The sequence below is a fragment of the Bubalus bubalis genome, chromosome 9 (assembly GCF_019923935.1).
Source record: "Bubalus bubalis isolate 160015118507 breed Murrah chromosome 9, NDDB_SH_1, whole genome shotgun sequence".
In the NCBI taxonomy this organism is placed as follows: domain Eukaryota; kingdom Metazoa; phylum Chordata; class Mammalia; order Artiodactyla; family Bovidae; genus Bubalus; species Bubalus bubalis.
In genome coordinates this window covers 58,623,479-58,645,800 of record NC_059165.1, presented here as the reverse complement: position 1 = coordinate 58,645,800, position 22,322 = coordinate 58,623,479, and the positions used below count along the sequence as shown (strand labels likewise).

General features: G+C 45.5%; 1 protein-coding gene across 17 annotated transcripts in view; it reads left to right on the top strand.

Annotated features, from left to right (window-relative positions):
- LOC102402606 (protocadherin gamma-C3) overlaps window positions 1–22,322 on the top strand; it is a 173,799-nt gene that overhangs the window by 59,705 nt on the left and 91,772 nt on the right. Inside the window, exons 1-2 of one of the 17 annotated variants that reach the window (XM_025294042.3) lie at window positions 5,343–5,817; window positions 6,838–8,190. The exons of 11 other annotated variants lie outside the window; for them this stretch is intronic. In XM_025294042.3, the coding sequence (XP_025149827.3) occupies window positions 5,773–5,817; window positions 6,838–8,190 (1,398 nt within the window). In that variant the 5' untranslated portion in view covers window positions 5,343–5,772. Of the gene's footprint in view, window positions 1–450; window positions 3,402–4,650; window positions 8,191–9,216; window positions 13,075–14,298; window positions 17,693–17,809; window positions 21,196–22,322 lie in introns of those variants that run through there. 5 more of the 17 variants (XM_025294032.3, XM_025294037.3, XM_025294035.3 and 2 more) reach the window with 5 other exon arrangements.

Here is a 22,322-nt window from a genome sequence, read left to right as displayed (position 1 = left end):
GAAACTTACTTTTCAGTGTATGTTATTTGAATCTTCCAAATGCTGTAGGCTGTGCATGCACTATGAATTCACATAGAAAACTAAATATTTTAAAAATTGAAATAGCTTAAAAGTTTAACAACCGTAACTATGTAAAATTTAAAAATCCCAACCTACTTAAAGTTTAGCAATATTAGATGAGAAAATCTAGTATCATTATGTAATTAAATTTTGTAAACAAAATCTTAAGGACTCTTTACTCCAAGAATCTCACCATGAAAGTTAATGTCTTATAAAACAGCTTCAAATTGAGTAATCTATATATTCATTCAATATAATTATGTAAATATACATGTACATATAAAATAAGAAAATATGGATATATTTCCAAAGAGGATTGCACATTTTAATCACTTCAGAAATTAACAACCTATAGAAAACAGTTGAAACATTATAAAAATGAAATTTGAATAATTTACATATCTAGAAAGAGCAAAACGCTATAAAAGTGATAGTAAGTTTGTCTGATACTAATGACATTTAATAGAAATTTCATGTCATTTCACTTCCAACTAAAATATCCACAAGTGGTCATTGCTTTTGAAATATAAACGCACGACACAGAGAAATCTAAAATCGTAATGGTAAGAGAGTAGTGTTTTGTCAGTCATCTATAGCAAAAGTATTTCACATCTCAGTGGGTGTAGTAACGGCTTAGGACTCTGAGCGCCGCTGTTCACCAACTCTACGAAAAGCTCAGTCAGCTTTCGGTCCCGGTATTAGGGTCTGCAACTCCACAAAGCCGCTCGGATCCCACAAAGCCGCTCGGATCCCACAAACAGACTACGGGGCTGCAGAGTAACTCAGCCTCTGAACTTGGGGCACTACGGGTTTCTCCTGAGAAAAAAGATCACCGTAATTTGCAGGAGGAAAACAGAAGCTAAGGAATCAGCGTTCACAGCAAGTATTCCGAAGAAAAAACCTTTAGTGAAGCAACAATGGCCGCTCCAAGGAATCGCCTGCACCGCAGAAGACTGTTCCTGTTGTGCCTTTTCCTGGGGAGGCTGTGGGAGATGGGGGCGAGCCAGATCCGCTACTCGATACCTGAAGAGACAGAAACAGGCTACATCGTGGGGAATATCTCCAAGGACCTGGGGCTGGAGCTCCGCGAGCTGGCAGAGCGGGGCGTCCGCATCGTCTCCAGAGGTAGGACGCAGCTGTTTGCTCTAAATCCACGAAGCGGCAGCTTGGTCACCGCGGGCAGGATAGACCGGGAGGAGCTCTGCGCTCAGAGCGCGCGGTGTCTGGTGAACTTTAAAGTCCTGGTTGAAGACAGGGTGCAACTTCACGGAATAGAAATAGAAGTCACTGATATCAACGATAATAACCCAAAATTTCAGGTCGAAAATCTGGAAGTAAAAATTAACGAAATTGCTCTGCCCGGAACACGTTATCCACTGCCAGAGGCTGTGGACCCGGATGTGGGCTTGAATTCCCTGCAGAGCTACCAGCTCAGCCCCAATAACCACTTCTCCCTGGACGTGCAAACTGGAGACGACGGAGCTGTAAGCCCAGAGCTGGTGCTGGAGCGCGCCCTGGACCGCGAGGAGGAGGCTGCTCACTACCTGGTCCTCATCGCCACGGACGGAGGCGAACCGCGTCGCTCCAGCACAGTGCACATCCGAGTGACAGTGTTGGATACAAACGACAACGCCCCGGTTTTTGCTCAACCGATTTACCGAGTGAAAGTCCCAGAGAACGTGCCCCCAGGTACCCGGCTGCTTACTGTAAGCGCTAGCGACCCGGATGAAGGAACCAACGGGGAAGTGGCTTATAAATTCTGGAAAATTAGTGAAAAGCAATCTCCGTTATTCCAGCTGAATGAAAATACTGGCGAAATATCAACAGCGAAGAGTTTAGATTATGAAGAATGTGCGTTTTATGACATGGAAATACAGGCAGAAGATGGTGGGGCATTGAAGGATCGGACCAAAGTACTCATTTCAGTAGAAGATGTCAATGATAATAGACCTGAAGTGACCATTACATCGTTATTTAGTCCAGTGAGGGAAGATGCTCCTCAAGGAACAATAATCGTTCTTTTCAATGCTCATGACCGAGACTCTGGTAAGAATGGCCAAGTTGTCTGTTCCATCGAGGAGAGTCTACCTTTTCAGTTAGAAAAGTCAGTAGAAGACTATTATAGATTGCTGACAGTCCAAAATCTTGACCGAGAAAAAACCTCAGAATATAACATCACAGTGACTGCAACAGATAGAGGAACACCGCCTCAGTCCACGGAAATTCACATCACCCTGCAAGTGGTTGACATCAACGACAATCCACCCTCCTTCTCTCAAACTTCCTACTCTGTCTACCTCCCAGAGAACAATCTTAGAGGCACCTCCATCTTATCTGTGACAGCCCATGACCCAGACAGCAACGAGAATGCTCGAGTTATTTACTCCCTAGAGGAAGACACCATCCAAGGGGCACCTCTCTCCTCCTATGTTTCTATCAACTCGGACACTGGTGTCCTATTCGCACTGCGCTCCTTCGACTATGAGCAGTTTCGAGATCTTGAAATGCAGGTGAGGGCAAGCGACAGTGGGGACCCACCACTCAGCAGCAACGTGTCACTGAGCATATTTGTGCTGGACCAGAACGACAACGTGCCAGAAATCCTGTATCCTGCCCTCCCCACTGATGGCTCCACGGGGGTGGAACTCGCACCCCGCTCTGCAGAGCCAGGATACCTGGTTACCAAGGTGGTGGCAGTGGACAGAGACTCTGGCCAGAATGCCTGGCTGTCCTACCGCCTGCTCAAGGCCAGCGAGCCCGGACTCTTCTCTGTGGGGCTGCACACTGGCGAGGTGCGCACAGCGCGGGCCCTGCTGGACAGAGATGCGATCAAGCAGAGCCTGGTGGTGGGGGTCCAGGACCATGGCCAGCCCCCTCTCTCTGCTACCGTCATGTTCACGGTGGCTGTGGCCGACAGCATCCCCGACGTCCTGGCTGATCTAGGCAACCTTGACTCTCCTCCCAACCCCGAGGACTCCGGCCTCACACTCTACCTGGTGGTGGCGGTGGCCGCGGTCTCCTGTGTCTTCCTCGCCTTTGTCATTGTGCTACTGGCACTTAGGCTGAGGCACTGGTACACGTCGCGTCTGCTCCAGGCTTCTGGGAGCGGGTTGGCTGGCGTGCCGGCATCTCAGTTTGTGGGCGTGGACGGGGTGCGGGCTTTCCTGCAGACCTATTCGCACGAGGTCTCGCTCACCGCTGACTCAAGGAGGAGTCACGTGATCTTCCCGCAGCCGAATTATGCGGACACGCTCATCAGTCAGGAAAGCTGTGAGAAAAGCGAGCCTTTGTGCGCTTCAGATGATTCCAGGTTTCCTATAGAAGACAGCCCTTTCGTTCCAGTGAGTTCGACTTTTTCTTTACTTTAAAAAAAATTGGTTTTCTCTTTAAGCGCTTTCATTTAAGGTAAGTTGATATTAACATATTTCTCACCATACATTTAAATTTTCACTAAGCCTGATTTTTTGCTCTAACATCTGTAAGAGTCGGACGCGACTTAGCGACTGAACAACAATATAGGAGGCATTTATTGGTTACATCGTTGAAACAATCTTTGCTTTTTCATAATAATTAACCTAGGGTCAGTGGAAACCCTCTTGGGACAGCCCTCATCATCAGGCACTGGGCATGGCTCTTTGGCCAAGGTTGCTTGAGTAGTGAGCACAGTTCACTACTAATTCTTAGGACAGGTTTCTATTCCTGAAATTTATTATTTTTGTTGTCTGCAATGGCTGCATTGTGAAATTCTTACTCTAAAAACATGTCTATAGCTGATGCTATTTTTGTAAGGGTAAATTAATAAGAAATACGTTCTATTTGGAGAACTAAGTGAAAGCTCAAATTCAGTGCTTCTCTTCTGTTTCTATGACCAGACAACACCCCTTAGAGGTGATGTGTTTCAGGTCACATGTTTGTAGAAGTTGTTTGCATTTAGAGATCATTTCTGAGGATGAGTCAAGCTTCAGTTATTATTTCCATATCCTCATACAGTATGTTTTATTATTTTAATGGTGAAAAAATGCTCTTTGTAAACAATAGACATTTAATTTTGGTGAAAAATTTTAACACCATTGGTTCTCATCCTCTTAATACTATAATTATTAATAGTTTGAAACTCTCCTATAGTTTATATTTGCTGAAGAGCAGTTTCTTAGACTGGACCCTATGAGAAGACAAAACATGGGAAATAAAAATTATTCTTCAACTGTTACTTATGACCCAATACTCCAACTTTTGAGGCTAGAAATAAATTTGGATATGGGAGATGCTTTAGGAAAATATTCTCAGGAATTACTAGGGAGGTTCTAAGAATATTTCACTGGCTTTTAGATATAAAGAAAATAATTATTATTATGTAATCTGATTTTTAACACAATGTGATTTCAAGTAATAAATGACATTGTAGGAGACTTTGAAAATAATATTTGAAGTTGACTCAAAATTCTATTTTAAACATGCTGAACATAAGGGCTAAACATGTCTGTCCATCATACAGATGTTTTAATTATTTCAAATACTCTTTATTCCTAAGCAAGTAGGAAAGACATAATGCATTGCTCAGGGTAATATTTTTAACCATCCAATAGGAAAACTATCATTTAAAGTTTTCTGTTTTGGGGAGTAACCTTTAATACTTGGTATACATAAATACTAAAATATGTGTTAATGTGGAAAAAGTAATAACAGAAATATTTATGAAGACTGTATATCATGGTAGGTGACTACTATTCTCTGCCATAAAAGGTGACTTGTCTTTAAAAACAGTCCACAAGGCTCTTTGGATGGATGATTGGGCAGACTGTGAAAAATGCTGAATTCTTGTTTTCTTAAATCAGGCAGGACTTTTGCATTGGTAAACAGTTTATATAATAGGCTTAAGGATAAAATTCTCCCCCATATTAATGTCTTGTCTTTAAGAAGAGTTAATTAAAATATCTTGGATATCTTCAAAACAATGAGGTAATGAAATATGTAGTAAAGAATACCTTGTGTTGATCATCTTTGCAATTGGGTGAGGGATAAATGAAGGTTCAATAATAATGCTCCCTAATTTCTAAGTTTGAAATTTTCCACAACAAACTTCTTGAAAAACTAAGTATAAAGACACTGCCCTTATACTTTACTAAAACTAAAACTTGGGCAATTAGATAACTATATATCTATAGATAGATATATATTCTGAGCTTCCTTGGTGGCTCAGTGGTAAAGAATCTGCCTGCCAATGCAGGAGACGCCGATTCGATCCCTGGTCCAGGAAGATTCCCCGGAGAAGGAAATGGCAACCTACTCTAGTATTCTTGCTTGGAAAAAAACCATGGATAGAAGATCCTGGCGGGCTACAGTCCATGGGGTCGCAAAGAGTTGGGCACAACCTACCGTCTGAAAAACAACACATTCTGGAGAGAAATTATCTCAAGACAACAATATGAGACTGCGATCCCACACGAGGCCTCTGGGCGCCGCTGTCGGCCAGTGCAGGGCTAGCGCTGACACCCGAGATTCCTAAGCCTCCAGGCTGGGATTTCCAGCGCAGCTACCGATAGAAGGAAACCCGCTCACACACCCAGGCTCCTGGCTGGGCACTCTGTGCCCAGCACAAACGGATTCCCAGCTCCGCCTGTCCTGGGAAGAAAGTTCTTCTAGTGATGCAGTGAACTGGAGTTTCTTTGGCTTTTCGGAAAGATTGGGACCCAGCGAGAACTAAAGCGCGCAATGGGAGGGAGCTGCACACAGACACGCCCGGCTGACCGGAGGCAGGTACTGTTTCTCTTCCTGCTGCCTTTGTTTTACTCCGCGCTCTGCGAGCAGATCCGCTATTCGATTCCCGAGGAGGTGGCCAAAGGCTCCGTGGTAGGGAATCTCGCCAGGGATCTAGGGCTCAGTGTCCTGGATGTGTCGGCTCGAAAGCTGCGAGTTAGCGCGGAGAAGCTGCTCTTCAACGTAGACGCGGAGAGCGGGGACTTACTTGTAAAGGACCGAATAGACCGAGAGCAGATATGCAAAGAGAGAAGAAGATGTGAATTGCAGTTGGAAGCCGTGGTGGAAAATCCTTTAAATATTTTTCATATCATTGTGGTTGTTGAGGATATTAATGACCATGCTCCTCAATTCGATAAAAAGGAAATACATTTAGACATTTTTGAATCTGTATCCGCAGGTGCACGAATATCCCTGGACCCTGCCACTGACCCCGATATAAACATGAACTCAGTTAAAGATTATCAGATAAATCCTAACCCTTATTTCTCATTAATGGTTAGAGTTAATTCTGACGGTGGCAGATACCCAGAATTATCCTTGGAGAAACCCCTAGACCGAGAAGAGCAGCGATCCCATAGCTTGATATTGACTGCCTTGGATGGAGGGGACCCTCCACGAAGTTCCACCGCTCAAATAGAAATCTCTGTCAAGGACACCAATGATAACCCCCCGGTGTTCAGCCAAGATGAATATAGACTTAGCATTAGTGAAAATCTACCCCCCGGGTCCTCCGTGTTGCTGGTGACAGCCACTGACCAGGATGAGGGGGCCAATGCTGAAATAAACTACTACTTCAGGAGCACTGCTCAGAGTACAAGACACAAGTTCTCATTGGATGAGAAAACAGGCATGATTAAGAATAACCAGTCATTGGATTTTGAGGATATAGAAAGATACACCATGGAAGTGGAAGCAAAGGACGGAGGTGGTCTCTCTTCCCAATGTAAAGTAATCATAGATATCCTCGATGAAAACGACAACATCCCAGAAATAATCATTACTTCTCTCTCTGATCAGATTTTGGAGGGTTCTCTACCAGGAATGGTTGTTGCCCTTTTCAAAACACGGGACCGGGATTCTGGAGGAAATGGAGAAGTCACCTGTCATGTAGGAAGAGATGTTCCTTTCAAGATTTATTCTTCTTCTAATAATTACTACAAGCTGGTGACAGATGGGGATCTAGACCGAGAGCAGACTCTGGAATACAACGTCACCATCACAGCCACTGACCGGGGCAAGCCTCCCCTCTCCTCCAGCACTACCATTACCCTACGCATCACGGACATCAACGACAACGCTCCGGTTTTCCACCAGGCCTCCTACATCGTCCACGTGGGAGAAAATAACCCGCCTGGAGCTTCCATCGCTCAAGTCAGCGCCTCCGACCCTGACCTAGGGCCCAACGGCCAGGTCTCCTACTCCATCGTGGCCAGCGACCTGGAGCCACGCGCGCTCTCGTCCTACGTGTCCGTGAACCCGCAGAGCGGCGTGGTGTTCGCGCAGCGCGCCTTCGACCACGAGCAGCTGCGCGCATTCGAACTGATGCTGCAGGCCCGCGACCACGGCTCGCCCGCGCTCAGCGCCAACGTGAGCCTGCGCGTGCTGGTGGGCGACCGCAACGACAACGCGCCCAGGGTGCTGTACCCGGCGCTGGGGCCCGACGGCTCGGCGCTCTTCGACACGGTGCCCCGCGCCGCGCAGCCCGGCTACCTGGTCACCAAGGTGGTGGCGGTGGACGCAGACTCTGGGCACAACGCCTGGCTGTCCTACCACGTGCTGCAGGCCAGCGAGCCCGGACTGTTCAGCGTGGGGCTGCGCACGGGCGAGGTGCGCACGGCGAGGGCCTTGGGCGACAGGGACGCGGCCCGCCAGCGCCTGCTGGTCGCTGTGCGCGATGGGGGACAGCCGCCCCTCTCGGCCACCGCCACGCTGCTCCTGGTTTTCGCCGACAGCCTGCAGGAGGCGCTGCCGGACCTCAGTGACCGGCCCTCGCCGTCTGACCCCCAGGCTGAGCTGCAGTTTTACCTGGTGGTGGCCTTGGCCTTGATCTCGGTGCTCTTCCTCCTGGCGGTGATTCTGGCGGTCGCCCTGCACCTGCGACGCTCCTCCAGCCCTGCTGCTTGGGGCTGCTTTAAGCCTGGTCTCTGTGTCAAGTCTGGACCCGTGGTTCCTCCCAACTACAGTGAAGGAACTTTACCTTATTCGTACAATCTGTGCGTTGCCCGTACTGGAAAGACAGAGTTTAATTTTCTAAGATGTAGTGAGCCTTTGCATCCCACTCAAGACATAGTGTGTGGTGATTCTCCTGGGGCCCTAATTTCACTTCATAGTGGGAATGACTTGGCTACACATCCTGAGACCCTAACGCCGGTAAGTTTCATTTTTTTCTTATGTAATATTCTATTTTTTTCATATTTTGGGTATACTATTTCACTTTTACATCTAGAATCATATTTAGAAAATCCATAACTAATCACTGTCTTGTCTTTTCAGTTTTTACTGACTACATTTTCAGCACTCATTTTGTTCATAAGTTGCTCTGTAATTCAGAAAGGATGTAACTAAATTGGAGATATCTTTTCAAGCCTAAGTTAGCAAAACAGGCTGTGGTCTTGGCTTCTTACCAAGTAAATCAATATTTTGAAGTTTAATAATATTCAGGTACTCCTTAAATATCAAAGCAGATGCTCATATCAAAGAAACATGTTGTAGATAATCCTGTATGTGCATTCTGGTATCTTCATTTATTTTAACATTTTTAAAAACTGTTGGGACTTCCCTGGCAGTCCAGTGGTTAAGACTCTGTGTTTCCAATACAGGAGGTGGGATTTCAACCCTTGGTCAGGGAAGTAAGATCCTACATGGTGCAGCCAAAAATAAAATTAGTTTATAAAAAATATAAATAAAACTGTAAGCATTTGAGGGGACATAGTGACCAGATCCTGGAGAAGGCAATGGCACCCCACTACAGTACTCTTGCCTGGAAAATCCCATGGACGGAGGAGCCTGGTAGGCTGCAGTCCATGGGGTCGCTAGGAGTCGGACATGACTGAGCGACTTCCCTTTCACTTTTCGCTTTCATGCATTGGAGAAAGAAATGGCAACCCACTCCAGTATTCTTGCCTGGAGAATCCCAGAGACAGAGAAGCCTAGTGGGCTGCCATCTCTGGGGTCTCACAGAGTCGGACACAACTGAAGCAACTTAGCAGCAGCAACAGTGAGCAGATCCATGAATCCCTGAAATTGCATGCAAAGTTGCAGATGTATGCAGTTTTCCTGGCAGAGGAGTCAAAACTTTCATTCTATTGCCAAGTGTTGCTATGGATCCTAAATCTTAATACTAACTACCCTAGAGGAATTTCTCTCTTCAATTTTTGGTCTTTCTGGTTTTTCTTTTATATATATATATTTTTGGTACTTGAATTATACTCTTTCCAAATCTTTTTTCCTCTACATTGAAGATTCAGAATTTCCCAGAAAGCAAATGAAATGTCATTGTGCTCTGTGCTCAATCTCTGACTCTGATTATCTTTGAAGACAAAAGATAAAATCTTTAAAGAGTTAAATGGGGGGGGGGGCATAATGACATAAATGTTTCTAAAGAACCTGTTCTCTCTTTATGAAAGAAGTGAACCTCCAAAATCCTCATCTTTGAGGAGAGACCTACTACTGGATTGATGGGAATATACATCTGAAGATGTGGGGGCCAGTTTATTTTGTCCTTCCATATAAAATGCAAAGAGATTATTTATAGTGCCATCAACACCTGGTGAAAACAGGTCATTTGATATGCTTATTTCTTTAAAAACCCACATCACTATTTCTAACTCTGTTTTTTAAAATTGTTTTATAGCACTTGTATGTATTCTCTTCCCATTGCAATAGAGACATGTTCCTTTTAGTGTGTGGCTACCAGCTCAACTCATCTGGGTCAAGTTAACTTCTAATAACCTATAATAAAAATACATTTTCCAAAAAAATTCATTGAGGCACAATAAAACTATTTTAGAAAAATTTGAAAGCCCTTTACACAATCTTAATGCTAAACAAATATAATTAGTTAACCAATATAAAATTTTAAAATCGTAAGTGAATTAAAAGGGATTATCTCATAATAATCTCTATGTGCATGTCTACTAACCACTGTTGGACCATTTAAATCAGAATTTCCAAATAAAATTGTAAGGCTTTTCTGAATATAGCTAGAAGCTCATAGGAAAGAAAAGAAGCGTTACTTACCTTTGAAAGTGGATATATTTCTATTGGGAAAATAAGTGTTGCAAATATAAATTTAATCGACCATTATTTAATACTCTGTAGTACTTTCGTTCCACTTTATTCCACCAAGTAATGGCAGTCCACCTCCACTATTCTTGCCTGGGAAATCCCATGGACAGAGGAGCCTGGCGGGCTACAGCCCATGGGGTCTCAAAAAAGTCGGACGCGACTTTAGGGACTAAACAACAACAAGAAAACTACAGATGTCAGTTGAGAAACCAAAGAAGAAATGTAAAATAAAATATACAACAAAAAAATAGAGTCCCCTTTGTTTTCTATTGCGTACATAAATGGGTGCAGTAACTTCTGAGGACTCTGAGCGCCGCTGTTCACCTACTACCAGAGAACCGCAGCCAGCGCTCAATCCGGATTCTCAGGGCTCCAGCTACACAAAGCTCCACGGTTCCTGCAAACCAGCTCCAGGGCTGCAGCGAAACTCACTTCAGAATTTAACGTGCGCAGGCCGCAGAGACTTCTGCACCCAGAGTAAGAAAAAGGAATCAGCCAAAACACAGCGTGCCCAGTGAGGACATAGAATCCTGTCACCAGGCAACAATGGCCGCTCAAAGGAATCGCTCCTACCTCAGCGCGCTGGTCCAGCTCTGCCTTCTCCTCTGTATGTCGTGGGAGACCGAAGCTCGGCAGATCCGCTACTCGGTTCCCGAGGAGTTAGAGAAAGGCTCTTTTGTGGGCAACATCTCCAAAGACTTGGGACTGGAGCCCCGGGAGCTAGCGGAGCGAGGAGTCCGCATCGTCTCCAGAGGTAGGACACAGCTCTTTGCTCTGAACCCGCCAAGCGGCAGCTTGGTCACCGCGGGCAGGATAGACCGGGAGGAGCTCTGCGCTCAGAGCGCGCGGTGTCTGGTGAGTTTTAACATTCTTGTGGAAGATAGGGTGAAACTTTTCGGAGTAGAAATAGAAGTAACTGATATCAATGATAATGCACCAAAATTTCAAGCAGAAAATCTAGATGTAAAAATTAATGAAAACGTAGCTCCAGGAATGCGTTTTCCTCTCCCGGAAGCTGTTGATCCAGATGTGGGCGTGAACTCCCTACAGAGCTACCAGCTCAGCTCCAATAAGCACTTCTCTCTGGCAGTTCAAAGCCGTGTCAATGGCGTTAAGTCCCCGGAGCTGGTGCTGGAGCAAGCCCTGGATCGCGAGGAAGAGGCAATGCACCGTCTGGTTCTCACTGCCGTCGACGGGGGAGACCCTCTCCGATCTGGCACTGTCCTCATCAGAGTGACTGTTTTCGATGCAAATGACAATGCACCAGTCTTCGGTCTGCCTGAATACCGAGTGACTGTTCCGGAGAACTTGCCTGTGGGCTCACGGCTGTTGACAGTCACCGCCACCGACAGGGATGAAGGTGCCAATGGAGAAGTGACATATTCATTCCGAAAATTACCTGACACACAATTGTTGAAATTCCAACTAAACAAAAATACTGGGGAAATAAAGCTATCAGAAAATCTAGATTACGAAGAGACAGGTTTCTATGAAATAGAAATACAAGCTGAAGATGGAGGGGCATATCTTGCAACTGCTAAAGTATTGATTACAATAGAAGATGTAAATGACAACAGTCCAGAGGTAACCATCACATCTCTGTTTAGTCCCCTGATGGAAGATTCACCTCTGGGGACTGTTATAGCTCTTTTAAATGTGCATGATCTGGACTCTGGGCAGAATGGACAGGTCACATGTTCCATATTGGGGAATCTACCATTTAAATTAGAAAAATCAATTGATAGTTATTATAGATTGGTGACACACAAAGTTCTTGACAGGGAACAGGTATCCTCTTACAATATCACATTAAGAGCCACAGATGGAGGAAGTCCACCCCTATCAACAGAAACTCACTTCATCCTGCAAGTGGCAGATATCAACGACAACCCACCTACCTTCTCTCACATCTCCTACTTTACCTATATCCCAGAGAACAACCCCAGAGGGGCCTCCATCTTCTCAGTGACTGCACTGGACCCAGACAGCAAAGAAAATGCCCAGGTTATTTACTCCCTGGCTGAAGACACTATCCAGGGGGCACCACTATCCTCCTATGTCTCCATCAATTCTGACACAGGAGTCCTATATGCACTGCGATCCTTCGACTATGAGCAGTTCCGAACTCTGAAGATGCAAGTGACAGCCACTGACAGTGGGGACCCACCACTCAGCAGCAACGTATCACTGAGCATATTTGTGCTGGACCAGAATGACAATGTGCCAGAAATCCTGTATCCTGCCCTCCCTACCGATGGCTCCACAGGCGTGGAACTGGCACCCCGCTCTGCAGAGCCAGGATACCTGGTTACCAAGGTGGTGGCAGTGGACAGAGACTCAGGCCAGAATGCCTGGCTGTCCTACCGCCTGCTCAAAGCCAGCGAGCCCGGACTCTTCTCTGTGGGGCTGCACACGGGCGAGGTGCGCACAGCGCGGGCCCTGCTGGACAGAGACGCGCTCAAGCAGAGCCTGGTGGTGGTGGTCCAGGACCACGGCCAGCCCCCTCTCTCGGCCACCGTCACGCTCACAGTGGCTGTGGCCGATAGCATCCCAGATGTCCTTGCTGATCTGGGCAGCTTGGAGGTCCCGCTGGCCTCTGATGCTTCAGACCTCACCCTGTATCTGGTGGTGGCGGTGGCCGCGGTCTCCTGCGTCTTCCTCGCCTTTGTCATTGTACTGGTGGCGCTCAAGCTGAGAGGCTGGCACACGTCGCGTCTGCTCCAGGCTTCCGGAGGCGGATTGGGTGTACCAGCCTCGCACTTTGTGGGCGTGGACGGGGTACGGACTTTCCTGCAGACCTATTCCCACGAGGTCTCACTCACCGCGGACTCGCGGAGGAGTCATGTGATCTTTCCGCAACCCAACTACGCGGACACACTCATCAGTCAGGAGAGCTGTGAGAAAAAAGATCCTCTGTCTTTGTTAGATGATTCGAAGTTTCCTGTAGAAGATACCCCTTTGGTGCCAGTGAGTTCTATCTTTGCTCCTTTTCTCACCTTTAAGAATTATGATTAGTTTTACTTCTAGGTTTGCAGCATAATCGTGGGATCCTAATCCTATTTTTTTCACTTTTTCCTCCATTTCAGTGGCATTCACTTCTTGCTAAAACATTGAGGAATAGAACTTGATGGTTATTAAGACTGATATGTTTTTACTTTCTGGAAAATATTTACTTAATCCCAGTGAAGGTGTATTATCATAGGCTATTATGCTTAGCTTCACAGAGTCTTGTGTTTTATAGTTTTGTTGTATGATACTGGCAATTCCTAAGAGAGGACTTTCATACAGAAGTGTCTTGTCAATTTGTGTGCTCTCCTGGTGGCTACACGCTGAAATCCTTAGACAACCCTGCCTCTTGTTTTGAAGTCAGGCCTGGTAAGAATAGGTAAATGTCAGAAACAAATGCATTTGCTTACTGGAAATCCTACCCATTTTCAGTAATATTCCATTAACAATTCATAACATGTGCTTAAATTTTTGAAGTATAATCATACCTGGTAACACTGCAGCATCCATTTTGCCTGTGATTCTCATTTCATACTGTCATGTGGAAGATATACCATTTTAATTTTACTTTCCTTGTTCTATAGGGACTCTAGAGAACCGATAAAAGGTATTATGTTAAGCAGACTTGAGGTTCTGCTTTCTCTGTACTTTTTTGTTAAATTCTCCAATCTCTAAGGCTGAAATATATATATATATATATATATATATATATATATATATAATTTAGAGAGATAGATTGGTACATGTTCCCAAGTACACAGGAGCAAAGAGGTATGCCAAAGTCATTTCAGTGACTATAGAGAGAATGGAAACTGAAACTCTGAAAACTCTGAAATTTACAGTCAAAATAAACTTAAAGTTAAAAAAAGTCATTTCTTCATGAGAGGTGAATCAAGCAGAGAAGTACACAGAACTCTAAACAGATGGTCAGTGGAATTACTGATGAGTCCATTTAAAGTGATGATAGTGATGTGTTTGCTTTGATCTCTTACTATTCTATTAATTTATTATTAATATTCTTCTAAACTAAGATGGTAGCATAAGGTCAAATCATGCCCTAATGTGTTTTAAAATGTTTATGAGACCATGATTTTTCCCCCATGTCGTTCAACTTTTGTTCAAGGATATGTCTGTGGAAAAAGAGTATAGTTATTATCTTTGGAGTTATAGTTAATAACTTTTATTTTTTAACTTCCAAATAATTGAATCATTTAAATTTCTGACCATGAGAGTCAAAATTATTCTGCATATATTTCAAATAATGTTATTATTTTGAAAAAACACAGGTTTACAAAAACCTACTCTTTTGGCATGGTAGCTATTGTTAGCAAATATGTTGAAATATAATTATTTAAAAGCAATATAGGTCACCTTAGATGATGGTAATGAATACTAAAGTGGTTGTATTCTAGTTCTTAAATATGGGGGGATGGATTAAGCCTAGATTGAAGATCAAAAATAATTTTTATGCTTATCTTTAGTACTTTCCTTTGTGGAAACTCACTCTTAAAAGGATCTACTGTGATTGCCTCTGGATAGAACTGGATAGCAGTAAGCGATGGAATAGGAGACCTGTTTTGCATTCTACATTCTTCTGTGCCTTTTAGATTTTTTAAAGAACTATTTCACCCTATTCAAAATCTATGTAAAATTTTAACATATAAAATATTGGTTTAGCCAAAAAGTTCGTTCGGGTTTTCCCGTAAGATGTTACAAACTTTTGGTCAACCCAATATATGATAGTTTTGACCATGTGAAAAAAAAGTTTCATGAAGAAAACAGAATCACCGGAGGAATAAGGTTCAAATAGTTTAGCTGCGATCATCTTGTCTTTAAAGACTTCTTGAAATAAAGCAGAAAACGTAAGCTGCGGTTCCACACGAAGCCTCTGGGCGCCGCTGTCGGCCAGTGCAGGGCAAGCTCTGAAGCCCGGGATTCCTCAGCCTCTAGCCAGGGATTTCCTGCGCAGCCACCAACACAGAGAGAAGGAAACCCGCTTATACACTGGAGCTCCTGGCCGCGCAGATTCTCCCTAGCATACAAGGATTCCCAGCCCTTAGACTGGGGGTTCCGCCTGTCCTGGGCCAAATGCTTTACCGGTGTGCCATGTGCACTTTCTCCAACTAGAAAGACTGGGACCCAGCAAGAACTAGAGTGCGCAATGGGAGGGAGCTGCACGCAGACACGCCCGGCTGACCGGAGGCAGGTACTGTTTCTCTTCCTGCTGCCTTTGTTCTACCCCGCGCTCTGCGAGCAGATCCGCTACTCGATTCCCGAGGAGCTGGCCAAAGGCTCCGTGGTAGGGAATCTCGCCAGGGATCTAGGGCTCAGTGTCCTGGATGTGTCGGCTCGAAAGCTACGAGTTAGCGCGGAGAAGCTGCTCTTCAACGTAGACGCGGAGAGCGGGGACTTACTTGTGAAGGACCGAATAGACCGTGAGCAGATATGCAAAGAGAGAAGGTGTGAATTGCAGTTGGAAGCCGTGGTAGAAAATCCTTTAAATATTTTTCATATCATTGTGGTTGTTGAAGATATTAATGACCATGCTCCTCAATTCCATAAGGATGAAATATACTTAGAAATCAGTGAATCTGTCAGCCCGGGGACTGGAACAATTCTTGAGCCTGCAAATGATCCCGATATTAGTATGAATTCACTGAGCAAATACCAACTAAGTTCTAATGAGTATTTCTCGTTAGTGGTGAAAGACAATCCTGACGGGGGCAGATATCCAGAACTGGTATTGAAGAAGGCCCTGGACCGAGAAACGCAGAGCGTTCACCATTTGGTGCTGACAGCCTTAGACAGCGGGGATCCGCCGCAAAGCGGCACAGCTCAGATCCGAGTCCTGGTGGTGGATGCCAACGATAATCCCCCTGTGTTCAGCCAAGATGTGTACAAGGTCAGCCTTCGGGAAGATGTGCCCCCAGGCACCTTCGTGCTGAGGGTGAGCGCTACCGATCAAGACGAAGGCGTCAATGCAGAGATCACCTACTCATTCCTTGGTGTGGCTGATACAGCCCGGCACGTGTTCTCTCTGGATTCTGCTACAGGAAACATCATAACTCATCAACCCTTGGATTATGAAAATGTAGGAAGATACGCCATGGTTGTGGAAGCAAAGGACAGAGGATCGCTCTCTACACGGTGTAAAGTAATTATAGAGGTTTTGGACGAAAATGACAACAGCCCAGAAATAATCATCACCTCTCTCTCAGATCAAATTTTGGAGGATTCCCCGCCAGGAATGGTTGTGGCTCTCTTCAAAACACGGGACCAGGATTCCAAAGAAAATGGAGAAGTCACGTGTAATTTAAGTAGAGACATTCCGTTTAAAATTCATTCTTCTTCTAATAATTACTACAAGTTAGTAACAGATGGGACCCTGGACAGAGAACGGACTCCGGAATACAACGTCACTATCACAGCCGTTGACCGGGGCAAGCCGCCCCTCTCCTCCAGCACTACCATTATCCTACGCATCACCGATGTCAACGATAACGCTCCGGTTTTCCACCAGGCTTCCTATGTGGTCCACGTGGCAGAGAACAATCCACCCGGCGCTTCCATCGCCCAAGTCAGCGCTCGCGACCCAGACCTGGGACCCAACGGCCAGGTGGTCTACTCCATCATGGCCAGCGACCTGGAGCCACGCGCGCTCTCGTCCTACGTGTCCGTGAACCCGCAGAGCGGAGTGGTGTTCGCGCAGCGCGCCTTTGACCATGAGCAGTTGCGCGCATTCGAGCTGACGCTGCAGGCCCGCGACCACGGCTCGCCCGCGCTCAGCTCCAACGTGAGCCTGCGCGTGCTGGTGGGCGACCGCAACGACAACGCGCCCAGGGTGCTGTACCCGGCGCTGGGGCCCGACGGCTCGGCGCTCTTCGACACGGTGCCCCGCGCCGCGCAGCCCGGCTACCTGGTCACCAAGGTGGTGGCGGTGGACGCAGACTCTGGGCACAACGCCTGGCTGTCCTACCACGTGCTGCAGGCCAGCGAGCCCGGACTGTTCAGCGTGGGGCTGCGCACGGGCGAGGTGCGCACGGCGAGGGCCTTGGGCGACAGGGACGCGGCCCGCCAGCGCCTGCTGGTCGCTGTGCGCGATGGGGGACAGCCGCCCCTCTCGGCCACCGCCACGCTGCTCCTGGTTTTCGCCGACAGCCTGCAGGAGGCGCTGCCGGACCTCAGTGACCGGCCCTCGCCGTCTGACCCCCAGGCTGAGCTGCAGTTTTACCTGGTGGTGGCCTTGGCCTTGATCTCGGTCCTCTTCCTCCTTACGGTGATTCTGGCCATCGCCGTGCGCCTTCGAAGCTCTTCCAGCCCCAGCGCTAGGGGCTTCTTTGGGTCTATTCTTTGTTCCAAGTCTGGTCCTGAGATTCCTCATAACTACAGTGAGGGAACGTTGCCCTATGCCTATAATTTATGTGTGCCTGGGAATCAAACTAATCCAGAACTTAATTTTCTCACATCTGTTGAACACTGTCCTGCCACACAAGATATTCTCAACAAAGATAGCTCTTCAGTGCTATTGGATAGCATTTTAACTCCTAGTATTGAAGCAGATAAGAACACCTTTAAACAGGTAAGTACTTAATACTTTTTATATTCCAGTATGCCAATATATTCTAATATAGCACTGTTATTTTGAGATTTTACTTATTTTTTTTATTTTGAGATTTTAGATTCCATCTCTTGATAAAATTCCTAAAATAAATCTATTTCAAACTCAAGGGTATTACTGTTAAGACTAAAGTTTACGACGCTGCAAATCCTCTACTATTCAAATATATTTTAAGGTGAAGTATATAGAGAAGGCTCAGGTCGATTTTTCATGAAATAGAATACTTTTTTTTTTTTTTTTTTTTGGCGGTGGGATTGAAGCTGCACCTCTTTGCACTAGAAGCATGGAGTCTCAACCACTGGACCACAAGGGAAATCCCTAGAATACCTTTTAATTAAGGATATGGAATACAGTTACAGATTTATGCTGTGGTATTTTAAATGACAACTCTAATGCGATCCACATTCTCTCCAATGTTTATTTTACACAACAAAGAAACATTGGTAAGAATTATAGTCATAATCCTAACTGATGATTTTGTTGGAACCGTGCTAGTTACACAACCACAAATACTGCTCCCCTTAGTCAATAAAAAACAAAGGGAATCAAATCTAACCTGCAAGTTTTCAGTTCCAGAAGTCTGAAGTTATTTTTAAGATTAGTAAGCCTTTTTAATAATTATTCTTTTCATAAGTGCTCTTGGTAAACCTTTAACATCATATCACATAACTTTATTGTCTGCAATTTTATGCTTTACAAATACTTGTGATTCTCAAAGAGGGGAGTGTAATAACTTCCGAACAGGAGCAATAGTTGCGTTTTTCTTTCTCGTTGCAATAATAAGATTGGGCTCCAGGCGCCGCTGTTCACCAATTAGGGAACGGGAAGCTGCAAGCTACAGAGTCCCTCCCTCCCTCCTACCTCTTCCTCACAAAGCTGAGTGAGGTAGATACTCACAGATCCTGATGCTGAAAACTTAAAAGTACTTCTCTTCGCTCTCTAATATATTTTTGGATGTAGTCAGCCAGGGACTTCGTAGATACATAAGCTGATTCAGAACCTAAAGGCTCAAGAAACCGCGGAATATCGGCTCAGCCATGGCGAAGCGGCAACTGCTTCTGGATTGCAGCGGGCTGGTCCTACTGTATATTTTCCTGGGGACGCTGTGGGAGTCGGGGGCCGGGCAGATCCGATACTTGGTGCCGGAAGAGACAGACAAAGGCTTCTTCGTGGGCAATGTTTCCAAGGACCTGGGGCTGGAGCCCAGGGAACTGGCGGAGCGCGGAGTCCGCATTGTCTCCAGAGGAAAGACGCAGCTTTTCGCTCTAAATCCGCGAAGTGGCAGTTTGATCACCGCGGGTAGGATAGACCGGGAGGAGCTATGTGAGGCGGTTTCCTCCTGTTTTTTAAACATGGAGATACTTGTGGAAGATACCCTGAAGATTTACGGAGTGGAGGTGGAAATAATGGATATTAATGATAACGCCCCTAGCTTCCAGGAGGAGGAAGTAGAGATAAAAGTCAGTGAACACGCAACTCTGGGATCGCGATTTCCTCTTCCTAACGCTAGGGATCCAGACGTGGGAATGAACTCCCTCCAGCGCTACCAGCTCAATCCTAACAGTTACTTTTCCTTGCAAGTACGAGACAGTACGGATGGGGCCAAGAATCCTGAGCTAGTGCTGGAGGGGAGCCTGGACCGGGAAACACAGGCTGCTCATCACCTCCTCCTCACAGCCTTAGATGGAGGAGATCCCATCCGCCAGGGCACTGTTCCGGTTCGCGTGGTGGTCCTCGATGTAAATGATCATATTCCCAAATTTACACAATCTACATATGAAGTGAGCGTTCCTGAGAACCTCAGCTCTGGAACTCGGGTGCTCACGGTGAATGCAATTGACCCAGATGAGGGAATCAACGGGCAAGTAGTGTATTCATTCCGAAATGTGGAAAGCAAAGCTTCTAAAATATTCCAGTTGAATTCTCTATCTGGAGATGTCTTAATACAGGGTTCTCTGGATTTTGAGAAATATAGATTCTATGAGATGGAAATTCAAGCCCAAGATGGCGGAGGTCTCTCTACTACTGCTAAAATGTTGGTCACAGTTGTGGATGTGAATGATAATGCTCCAGAAATAACTATCACATCTTCTACTAATTCGGTGCTGGAAAACTCTCCTCCGGGTGCGGTGATTGCTCTTCTAAATGTGCAAGATCAAGACTCCGGAGAAAATGGTCAAGTTTCCTGTTTCATTCCAAATCTGCCTTTTAAACTAGAAAAGACTTACGGAAATTATTACAAGTTGATAACAAACAGAGCATTGGACAGGGAGCAGGTTCAGAGCTATGATATAACACTGACAGCAACAGATAAGGGAAGTCCACCCTTGTCTACAGAAACTCACATTTTACTGAATGTAGCAGATGACAATGATAACCCACCCACTTTTACGGACTCCTCTTATTCTGCCTACATTCTGGAAAACAACCCCAGAGGAGCCTCCTTCTTCTCGGTGACTGCACTTGACCAGGACAGCAAAGAGAATGCCCAGGTCACTTATTCTCTGGCAGAGGATACCCTCCAGGGAGCACCTCTATCCTCCTACATCTCCATAAACTCAGACACTGGCATTCTGTATGCTCTGTGTTCCTTCGACTACGAACAGTTCCATGAACTGCAGTTGTGGGTGACAGCGCATGACAGTGGGAACCCACCCCTCAGCAGCAACGTATCATTGAGCATATTCGTGCTGGACCAGAATGACAATGTACCCGAAATCCTATACCCCGCCCTCCCCACGGATGGCTCCACAGGCGTGGAGCTAGCACCCCGCTCCGCAGAGCCCGGCTACCTGGTCACCAAGGTGGTGGCAGTGGACAGAGACTCAGGACAGAACGCCTGGCTGTCCTACCGCCTGCTCAAGGCCAGTGACCCAGGGCTCTTCTCGGTGGGGCTGCACACGGGCGAGGTGCGCACAGCGCGGGCCCTGCTGGACAGAGACGCGCTCAAGCAGAGCCTGGTGGTGGCAGTCCAGGACCACGGCCAGCCCCCTCTCTCGGCCACCGTCACGCTCACGGTGGCTGTGGCCGACAGCATCCCAGATGTCCTGGCTGATCTAGGCAGCCTGGAGTCTCCAGCCAGCCCCGAAGACTCAGGCCTCACACTCTATCTGGTGGTGGCGGTGGCCGCGGTCTCCTGTGTCTTCCTCGCCTTTGTCATTGTGCTACTGGCTCTCAGACTGCGGCGCTGGCACATGTCGCGTCTGCTCCAGGCTTCAGGCAGCGGGTTGGCTGGCGTGCCGGCATCTCAGTTTGTGGGCGTGGACGGGGTGCGGGCTTTCCTGCAGACCTATTCGCACGAGGTCTCGCTCACCGCGGACTCTCGGGGGAGTCACGTGATCTTCCCGCAGCCGAACTACGCGGACACGCTCATCAGTCAAGAGAGCTGTGGGAAAAGCGAGCCTCTTTTGATAACTGAAGATTCAGTTACAGGTTTAGGCAAATGTGATCCTACTGCTAATCAGGTGAGATTTATTTCCTGCCTTCCAATTGTTGATGTCTGTGCATAGGTCTTTTAAGATTACTTTTTCCCCCCCCTGAGCCTGTTGTATAAACTGTTTGGGAGGGGGCATATGTTCTTGTATAAAGCAAAGCATGTGAAATTCTGTACTTTACCTTTCTTCAGGTTATCATCATTTTCCAGGAAGGTTTTGTGAAAGTTTTTTTTTTTCTTTTGGTCCTGGCAGGTTCTTTTGTTTCTTTATTTTAATTTCAGAGGTCCAGTTCTGTTATCATTGGTTTTAAATTGAATTTTAGTAATATTTTTCTATCATCAGTGTTTGGCTATCAATGTAAACTGGTTGTATTCAAGTTAATGATTCATAAACATTTTTATTTATTTCATTTCAGCTTTGTATTGCCTCCACAGATTTATAATTATATTCTACCATTATTTGTTTTACTTCTAATACTCATGTTGACTCAACAGCATACTTACTCTAGCTCTTTTTCTTCATCTATAATACATATACACACATACTCACACATATACACTTTTACACACAGAAGCTTTTTTTTTCTGAGCACAAAACAATTCTCTTTTGACTTTTGGTGATTAGTAATGTTTAGCTTCTGTTGATTATTTCAACCTTATCTCATTTCTTTGCCTCATTAAAATAAGACATACTGACTCCCTTTTAAATATGAGGCTCTCTTGGGAGAGAAAATGTAGAACATATTTTTCGCCTTAAGTTCTAGACATCTTTTCTATTTATACAGTGAAGTCATTAGATTGTTCTGAAGAAGTAGTTGAATTGTAGAACTGGTATTATTTCTTTTTATTCTTTTACTTGAACTTTAGTGTCTGTGTATTGTTGAAGAATTTTTTTAATGTAGTAAATTCTCCTATAGAAATAATTTTTAATTTTGATCCAGTGCTTCTCAAAAAGTTATTTTCAAATCTGCTAAACATGTTTACATATATTAGATTTATTCATATGGAATATTTTATGAATATAAGAGATGGAGTGGGTATTTAGACTTCGTGAGATTGATTTAGCTGGTATTCCTCTGGATATTTTGTTTGTTTTCAGTATGCTTAGGAGTCTTGGACTCATCTTTATTTCCTTTGCAAACTCACTTTAAAGCATTT